The 10,382-nt window shown below is 31.6% G+C and overlaps 1 protein-coding gene across 1 annotated transcript; it reads left to right on the forward strand.

Moving 5' to 3' along the window:
• The first annotated feature begins 487 nt into the window (after positions 1 to 487).
• Positions 488 to 8,453, forward strand: LOC141844167 (uncharacterized). The gene is made up of 9 exons (XM_074732192.1): positions 488 to 693; positions 802 to 968; positions 1,103 to 1,196; positions 1,589 to 1,708; positions 1,789 to 1,837; positions 5,615 to 5,714; positions 5,803 to 5,864; positions 5,984 to 6,042; positions 8,159 to 8,453. The coding sequence occupies exons 2-9, from the start codon at positions 817 to 819 to the stop codon at positions 8,261 to 8,263; spliced, it is 741 nt and encodes a 246-aa protein (XP_074588293.1). The 5' UTR covers positions 488 to 693; positions 802 to 816; the 3' UTR covers positions 8,264 to 8,453.
• The last annotated feature ends 1,929 nt before the right edge of the window (positions 8,454 to 10,382 follow it).

The raw sequence follows: 10,382 nt of genomic DNA on the forward strand, positions 1-10,382 counted from the left end.
TGTCTATTTTAACATTAGTTAGATGAAATTTAAATATTTGAATTATTTAATAATAATAATAAATAAATAAATTCATCTATGCCTTTTTAAAAAAAATTTGAAGTTTTTTGGTCATTAAATGAGTTATGATTAAAAATCATTAATAAACATGACAAATTAAATCTACTTTAAAATTAATTTTGAGATAAACGCATTAAATTTACCAATAAATTTGCTTGAAAATCGCACTTGACACTCTCCTGAAATTCATACACAACCTTTATGATGCCAATTCTTTTTGGTTATTAATAAATTTAACTAAAAGTTATTAATAGATCTAAAACCCATTAAATTAACTCTAAACCTCAATATTAAATGAATAGCTATAACTTAAAAAAAAATGGAGGACATTTTAAAAAGTAAATAAATTATAAGAGGGAACAAAAAAAAAAATCTCTTTTTCATCATCATCATCTACGCATCCTGATTGATCCGTCCGTTCTTTGGTCGTCGTACAAAGGTGCCGTCAGATTCAGAACGCAACGCACCCAACTCTTCTCTTCCTCCTCCGGAATCCAGTCACCCACTCCCGCGACGCTCTCCAGCAGTCCACCGCTTTTTCGTGTACGAGACTTCGAGCTCTTCCTTCCTCCGCAAGTCGCAGTGAGAAACAATTGAAGCCTTTCGCCGGAGCAAGTCCTTTATCAACGACAGGTGCCCTTCCTCCTCCCCCCTCCTCTCCGGATCTGTAATTAATCTCGAGTTTTCTTAGATTGATTCTTGTGGGTATAACTGAAAAAGCAATTGCTCTGGTTTTGCAAGGACATATTTATCACGATGGCGGAAGATCTCGTCCTTGACAGGGCCATAAGGGATTGGGTCTTGGTCCCTCTCTCCGTGGTGATGGTGTTGATCGGCTTCCTCCGCTACTTTGTCTCCAAGCTTATGCGATCCCACCAGACGCCAGATCGTAAAGTTGTTAAGGAAGGGTTCGTCTCTCTTTCTCTAATCTCTACCCATTCCCTTTCTGACACTTCCTAGTGTAATTAATGCTGTCCTCCCTCTTTTTTTTTTTCTTCTGGTAGTTGATTTGGCCTTCCTTTTTTTTTCTTATCGTTTTCAGGCAAGTGGTTCTTAGGGCGAGGAATTTGAGGGCTGCAGCTGGATTTATTCCCACCAAGTCTTTCTGGTCTCGAAGGGTTTATTTTACCAATGAGGTATACATCTCGTTTGGGTGAAATGGAGAAAAAAATTGTGTCTTTGATACTTTTATCTCTTTGCTTTCCCTAAATTTTTGTGAGCAAAGGAAGAAAGAGTCAAACTTCAGTGACAATATGTTGTGTGTTTGTTTCGTATGTTGTATGTTTATGGTAAAATTATTGATCGTTGCAAAATAGCTGAAGTGTGGAAATGCGTTCTCTTTTATCTCATAACTACTCAAAAGGTTTTCTTCATTAGCTTTGTGAATCTCCACTTATCATAATACATGTTGCAGAAACATTGTCTATTTGATATACCTAAAAGTTGTGTACAGCAGAAAATTATAGTAGAAACTCTATTAACCAATCATAAATCTTCTCGGATGGTGATACTATTTGTGCTGCTGCAGGAGAATGGCTTGCTGCATGTTCCAAAAGAGCAAGCTCAGAATCCACAAGCACAGATGTTTTCAGATCCAAACATGGCTATGGATATGATGAAGAAGAACATTTCGATGATTGTTCCACAGGTTAAAGATTATCAGCTCTCTTTTCAAAGGCTTTAGCTCCATTTTTACTTTTTGATGGAAAATATTGTTATTTCTTTCAGACACTTACCTATACATGGGTGAATTTTTTCTTCTCTGGTTTTGTGGCAGGTACATATGCCTTCCACTGTGTGTTGTCCATTTCATGTTGACTTTATGTAGCAATAGATTGAATTGATAGTTTTCTTGCACTAATGTATACTACTAGACTTTCTTCTATAATCCATTTTATTATGGGATCATGTCATTATTATTATGTTGTATTCCTTTAATCAGCCTCTACATTTTAGGGATCACTGATCAATTTATTTGCTTTTGGGATGAATGATAAAAAAATAGAAAAGTAAAGTATCTATTGTGCTACTTTATGTCAAAGCCTTAATGCATTTTATCTGTCCTATACGGTTGATTTAAATGTAGAGTAGCATATTTAACTTGTCCAAGAAAAATGATTCTCTGTAGTTGAAGTCTAATTCTTTGTAGGCAAAGTTGCTTTCTTATGACCAGGATTTGACACTAATCTTTTGTCTTTGGAAGTGATGTTAGAGGATAAAAAACTACCCTTTTAAGATGGAATGCTTTTCTCATACTTAAAGATTATACAAAGGGGAAAACAGATTGGGTTTAAAGGAATAAGGAGTAAGTTTAGCTGCTAGGAATTTGTAACATCTTGATTCATGCATAAGAAAAGTGAAGGGCAACATAGTTTACATTATATACTAATTATAAGTGTGCATGACATGTAATACACGACTACTCAAATTTATATTTAAAATCAACTATTTAATAACCAACCTAAAGGGAAAAAAAACCTCATACCCAAAGTTACATTGTTTTAATTATATCCCTAAATTATTGCATTGGAGATAAAATTGTTGCTCCAATGTGGATTTTAGGAAATAAAAACTAAATGTTATAAACACATATACCCTTAAAGTCGAGGATTGAATGATGAAATTTAAAGGCAATTTTGGGTAACATATATGAAAATTTTTGGATCGGAAGAGATTTAATGGGAGTCTTTGGGGAATATAAGTCAATTAAAAAGGTAATACAACTTTGGATTTTCATCTTACTATATATCTTATGATCGTTGATACTTATTTTAGAAAAGAAATGAGTATTTGATTCCTTCCAAAAGTGCAAGAATAATAATCAAATTGATTTTTGTCCTTCGTATTTGATGGTAGATTGAAATTATTAACATCTAGACAATGCTTGGATAGGGATTGATCAAGTTGGATCGAATTGGCAAGTGCCTATGATCCTATGGTCGTACGATCCAAAAGTAGGAAATCAATCTGGATTGATTGGGGATCGAATTTTGTAGTGGAATTGGAAATGGACTGCTGAAATCACATAAAATTGATGGAATTGACATGATCTTACGCTGCAAATGATTCTCCTTCGACAGACAGCGTCTCGTTGGCGGGCAGCGATAGTGGAGGAGGCGATGCCGGCGGCTTGTGGAGGGATGCGTCGATGTGGTGAACTTTGGCGTCGCTAGTAGCAGGGGCTGTCTTTGATGATTGGCGGAGGCTGTTCTCCAATTGCTAGCAATCCAAAGGTGTTGGTTGGTGATCGGTAGTGGCGGCGAGCATGGGTGAGGGGAGCGGCGGTGAGCGCGGATGAGGATTAGCACAGTGAAAGAGAATTAAAAGGGAGGTGCAATGAAAGAGAATTAAAAGGGATGCACAATGAATTAAAAATTGGCATAGTAAATAAAAAAACATCGGCACAGTTATTTTAATTGAAACTTAGTTAAGATAATTTAAATTAGAAACCCTAAATCCCATTAAAATATATATATATTTATTTTAAATTTTAAAAATAATAAATAAATTATATTGATTTAATATATATTATAAACTTATTATTGTCATTAATATTGTTATTAGTTTGATTTAATTTATTGTTAATAGAATTTTAATTAAATATCAAATTGATTTAGTCTGATCAATTTGATCATCCTATCAAATACTAAATTAATTTTAAGTGTTTTTGGTAGGATCGTACGATTCTATGATCCGATTCTGATCCCAAATCGATCCTGCGTAGGATTGTGATCCTTCAAACTATGCTTCCAACTTTTCTCTTTTTACATCAATATTAAATGACTTACCAATCATATTCTAGATAAACTCTCTTGGTGCATGCTATTTGTAAATAATATTGTGATAATCGATGTGTGTGTAAAATAGATGAAATTTGAAGCTTTGAACTGTGGAGAAAATTTAATATTAAGGGTTTCAAGTGGAACAAACTGAATATATGAGATGTAGATTAAGTAAGAGAAAAGAATCCAGGGAATATATAAGATGAATAATGTGAAATTATTTTCAGGAATATCTTTTTGTTATCTTGTCTCAATTATCCAACAAGAAGGAAATATGTCTCAATTATCCAACAAGAAAGAAATATTTATAAAGATAACATTAATATATAAAGAATGGGTGATTAAAATGAAGAGAAGCTTCTAAAGTTGTGTGATTGTTGTGTCCTGTGAGACTGATTTTTTTTTTTTTTTTTGTGGAGCATAATGTAGTGCTAATAGATAATAATATGAGAGAATAGCTGAGATGTATGAGTATGTTTAAAGACGACCAATAAATTTTATAGTTAGAAGAGTTGAATTGTTAAAAGTGAAAAGTGTAAGGTATAGAAGTAAACCAGTGAATATTTTATTTAGCATAAGTTCGTAATAAAAACCATGTAATTGACTTGAATATTAACACAAATATTTGCATAAATATAATATAGATTTAGCACCTAAAAGTTGCTAATTTTTTTCTTTTTTTTGTCTCGTGATGTGATGAATCATGGGGAAACTTTAGTATAAAGAATTAAAACATGTACAAAATGCCAAAGTATAAATGCCCTGGTAGATAACAAACTATGATACTTAATATTAGTCACTTTTTCTCTATGCTCTTCAAAAAGAATTGATTGATCAAATGAAAAGGTGGAGTTTTAGTAAAAAAATGATGAAATTATTAATGCTTTTTTGGTAAAACAAATCGTATACTTTGAATAGATTTGAATGGATATCAAGGAAGGCATCATGTCAAATACAAAGGCCAGTATGAAGACTATGTCGATACAAAGACAAGAATGTAGACTTCGGTAATTGGCTTATTTTTATCCAAACTGAAACCCTAGGGAAACCAAAATCTTTTTATCCTTTGAACCAAAAGCTAATAAAAAAACCAATAATTTTTTTTAAATTTGATTTAGTTTGATTTTGGTTTCAGTTTTGTTTCCCATTTCTATTACTGTTACTAAGTATACACTTGTAGCGTTCAATAACAAGATTTACGTTGCTGACCTAATAGTTGAGACTCATGAGCTGTTTATTGTTCTTTTCAGTTCTCCACAGTTTGACAGTGAACTCAGTATTTTTTTTTGTTGTAAAATTAGTTATTGGTTTATCCTGAAGCTTCTTATATGATTATTGTAAATATGTCTAAAGCTATATTTACTTTTTATCGCTCTTCATGTTTTGTAATTGAATACATTTTTTTTTTCAAATTCGATTTTTAGGGGTTAGTATTGTGGCAAAGTAATGTTGGTCCAATCTTACATCCTTCTTTGGCTGACTTTTGGCAACTTTCAGAGTATACATGTGTATATGTTGTAAGCAATGTATATGATCTTGTGGTATTTTGCAAAATTAGTTGAATTACCTATCTTATGGTGGTATAGGACATGATCCATTCAACTATCTTCAGATTTTCTCCAAATGCATTGCATTGGTTAACACAATGTTTTTGTTTAATCTTCCAAGACAGTGATATGGTACTCAGTAAAGATGCAATACCTTTTTTATATTTATTTGACTATGACTTGCTTTTCTTATTCAATACTTTGACCTTGTTAATATATTTGCAGCAAAAATACCATTTCCTTTAACCCATAGATTCAGGGGAATGCTGCAGAATGGGATTGACCTGAGCACTGTTGATGTCAGCTATGTCAGCAGTCGTTCGTGGTTTGTCTTGCTGCATTATTGTTTCTGTTTTGCTACCATTTATCTTTCACTATTCAAGCACAACATACGAAATTCAATTCTCCAACAGGTACTTTCTTAATTTGTTTGGACTAAGGGGTCTATTCACTCTTGTTCTTGGTGAAGAGAACGGTCAGTACAGGAATTCATTTTATACCAACTTTTAGGATGCAGAATTGAGTCGCTCATATGGCTGATTATTTTGTTTTACTTATGTTGCTATTTGTGGATTCTTTGGTATGTCTTCTCAGCCACGGATGATGCACAGCGAATGATGCAGATGGGTGGATTTGGTTTTGATCCGACTAGGGTAAATTGTCTACAACCTTTATTACTTTCTAATGATGAAATATATTGATGATTGCAATTTTTTTATTTAACGTTTTGGATAATACACACTTTATTTCATGTGTGATTTTCCTACACTTATGCTACACGATCTTTGATGGAATAATGAAGTACAGATATTGTGCATGACATTTGTATTACATTGTAAATCGCAGATGCAAAACTATTTAGTTAACGTCTTTAGATATTTAGTTTTAGAGACTGAAAATCATGATTAATAATTATAGAATTGTTTGTAGTATTAGATCAAATGAGATTAATGAATCTCAAAACAAAATAAAGGTTTGGAAAAGTGTAGGTTCGAATGGTATTCCTAGTGAAGTTTTAAAGAACTAAAGGGAGCAACATAATTTGGCAATAAGTTATTTGACAAATTTTTTAGAATTAAGAACCTTGAGGAATGGAGAACAGGTTCTATTTTATGCTAATATAAGTGGTATACAATGTTCTAGTTATAGAGAGATTAAGTTGTGAGCTGCATCATGAAATTTTGGGGAACTATGATTGAGATTTAATAGAAGAATAAATGATAAATTTGATCTCATGCCTTGCTGATTAATTTGGATTCTATTTAATATACAAAATAATTAATGTGAGATATGAAAAACGAAGAATAGTTTATATGTTTTTTGGACTGAAAAAAAGCTTATTATAGAGTTTGTAGAGAATTATTGTGGTGATTTCTAGAGAGAGGACATCTAGTGATTATATTAATGTGAATATGTGTTGAAGAACACGTGCTAGTGTAGTTGCTAGTTTCAGAATTTAATTCTAGAGCAGTAACAAATGATTTTTCTATACTGTTAATTTACTCCCAAAGATTCAACTCTAGTAGTCTCTATCATTAACGTCACTATCTTTTACATTACTAGATGGATTTATACTAATATTCAAGAATAATTGTCACAACTTAATTGGTTCATGGAAATTAGATTTACTTGTTGAGTAGACAGTCCCATTGGCACCCATTGACATTACGCTGCTGGTCGTTGGACCATGTAGGAAAAGCATTACAAAACTGCATGCAACATGGCAACCTGTCACTAATTACCAACATAGAACATGGAAATAATAACACGTAATCCAAGAACACAAGTAATAAATGGATAACTGAAACATGTCACAAAAGAATCTGTAACCGTTTGAAGCTACACAGTTTCATGTGCAAATTATTAACTAAATCGTGTACTTTACAATGTGCTTGCTCAATTCATGCACCTCGTTTTATTATTTTATTTTATTTTATTTTAACTCAAAGTACCTTGGTTTGGTGCAAAAAGTTGTACCAAAAGGTTCCTGAGAGTGAAAGGTATATGATTTTATTTATTTATTTGAGTTGAAATGGTTTGAAAAAGACCAAATGTTTTTAGTTACTTTTGATTAAAAATTGTTTCTTTTCAACTCAAAAACTATGGAATGCTTGTGGATTTGCTGTAATTGAATTTGTATAGATTGGGCTTCAGTATGTAGTTTAAGATTGATGAACGAAAAATATCTGTGAGAGTATTAGACAGAATCTATCATTCAAAAGTTGATATTGATGACAATATTTTTAATAGGATCAAAAGAGAGTGGTTGAAGTAGAGAGGAGTCTCTTTTATTTTGTCTTGTGACCTTAGTCTAAAAGAAATATAAGTATTATGGTATGACCAGCTGTTTGTTATGGGTCAAAATATATGATAGTTAGAACATAATTCATAAAAAGTCTAGTTGAATTCAGAAAGTTAAAATTCATCTGCAAAGTAACAAGAAAAAAGATAAAATAAAAAGATATATTATTGCCAAGTAACTAGATGTAACTCTAATTACTGTTAAAAGATAGTAGATTATAAAGATTATGAAGTCTTTCCGAAATAGTTGTAACTAATATTACTTGTTGGTAATGAAGTTGCAATGTCCATAAACTCTTCTCATCTAATAATGCAATTTTCACAAGGATAACATGTGATGGACCCTTGTATTGCTGCTGTTGCACCATCTGAATCATTCGTTAAAATTTGATGTTTCATCAGTGATAAATTTACTCCAATATCAAACAATTAATCATCTTTTCTTTTCTTTTTTAAAATTTTTTTCAGAGTTTAGGTGCTGAGAAGGATAGCCTTGACATCATCCAACATGAGTGGATCCTTCCTAAGATGGAGAAACGTGCTGAAGATGTGTTGAAGAAACTACTTAAGTAGCCAGATTAGCGAAGATTGAACGCCCATAGGATGACAAAAAATTCGCTTTTCATTTTACGAAGTTTTCCAAGTGAGAATTAACTCATCTGATCTTCCCCTAAGGAGTACAGGTTTTATACTAAGGATTACCATGATACATTATTTGAAAACTTATTCAAGTCTGAGACATCATTAGGGTTTCAATGTGTTACTATGTTTTGGTGTATATTTCGGTTAAAAAATGTCGATACCGGTTGTTGGTGGAGAAGCAATAACTTAGAAAATCATGAAATTGAAAGCTAGAGTTGTATGAGATGGCATATAGTAAGTTTTTATAGAAATTGTCACAAGAATTTTAATAATGGCAGAAAGGAAAAATATGTTTGATAGCTTGGAATAGTTGTTGCATATTTCATGGAAGGAATTAATTAAGCTGAATTGAAAAGTAACTTTTCAATATCAAAACTGTGAATTTGGAATGTATGCTCTAAATTGTTTCTATTTAAATGTATTAGGAACGGAGTGAAAAAAACAAAAAAAAAATCTATGATCTTCATTTATGAGCTACTGCGAGCTTATGTTGACTAGATTGGAAGAAATAGAGAAATTAAGGTGCTGCTCCTTGAAGTATTTTGTGCTCCTTCATTCATGAGAAATTAAATTGATATTTAAATTTATGGAATAATATTTTATCTATAATTTAATTTCTAAAATATTTTTTTGTGCTCTTAAAGTATCCATAATTTAATTCCTAAAATACTATTTTGTGCTCCTTGAAGTAGGTTTACTTAAAATTATATTACTTTAATATAATTGTAATATAATTTTATTCAAATTTGTTTTAAGGTGGAGTACTAAAAGATATTTTGGATATCAAATCCTCAATCCATCTTAAAATTCCTTATGTAGCCTCCCATTTGCTTAAGGTCCCTATGACCCACCCTTGTCTAGAAATATAGATCTAATGATCCTCTTTCACAAAGGTTATATATGCCTTGAAAGAGGTTAAAGTTATGGTGGAATTTTTCTTTATATTTTCCAGACCATTTTACCTTTAGGATGTACAATGGACTTCAAGTGGACACAGATTTCTTTCAGAGAAGTTCAACCCCCTTTAAACCCCTGGTAAACATCCCTTAATCACAGAGGGTAGCCCTAAAAGCTACTCTTTATGTCGTACCTCATGATATTTGTACAAATCAAGCATAAACAATGCAAATGAAACATCTAGTTCATTTTATGACTAAGATCATGGAATATAGATTTCTATTCCACTCCTCAAACAAAAGAGAGCATCTTCAATAACGACGAAGGTGAGTCATGCATAAGTTCAAAGAGCCCTTGAAGATTCTATGACAATCGGCAACAACTCTCAGCTCAAGATCCGCGATGTAATCGTCTACCTCTTATACCTTTTAGCGCAAACTATTCAACTTTTTCGGTTACGTTAGAATATATGGGTTCGCAAATCTGTCATAGCATTCAACTTCTAATCACTTGTTTATTGTTTACTTATGGTTTTCCTTGTATGCCACCATATATCATTTGCCAAACATTATATGCACACCCATCACATCAACATTTGTGCACACAACATCGACATCATTTGTCATCTTAGTGTTAATGTTTGACTAGTTGCGAGTTAATTGAAAACATTTTCAGTCGACTCAAATTCATTGTAGTTAACTCAACTCTATTTGATGATTCAAATGGATAAGATCATAAACATTTACTCACACCTAGTTCTATTAACTCATATCTAATTCAATTGATTTGAGTGACAATGATAAATTTATTTATTTAATGATTTTTTAACATTGACTTAGAACCTCTTTACTATCTAGTTTACTTGATATCTTTTACTTGATTGAATTTGTCTTCAATTGATTGAAGTAAAAGTAAAATCTTTCTATTTACGACTACAATATTTAAATTAGATACCATACTCAACTATTGAAATTCATCTATATTTGTAAAGTGCCTAAACGAGTAAATAACTTCAAAAATGCCTATATAACACTTTTGACCAAAACTATTTATTTACCTAAATTATTTTCTACTCAAATTTTGAATATAAAAGTATATAATCCATTTAATAATTTTGATTCAAAATTATTAGTATTATTTTAGTTTTTATTAT

Source organism: Curcuma longa, chromosome 13 (genome assembly GCF_044706935.1).
Source record: "Curcuma longa cultivar G26 ecotype Majalengka, Jawa Barat chromosome 13, ITB_CL_G26_1.1, whole genome shotgun sequence".
Classification (NCBI taxonomy): Eukaryota; Viridiplantae; Streptophyta; class Magnoliopsida; order Zingiberales; family Zingiberaceae; genus Curcuma; species Curcuma longa.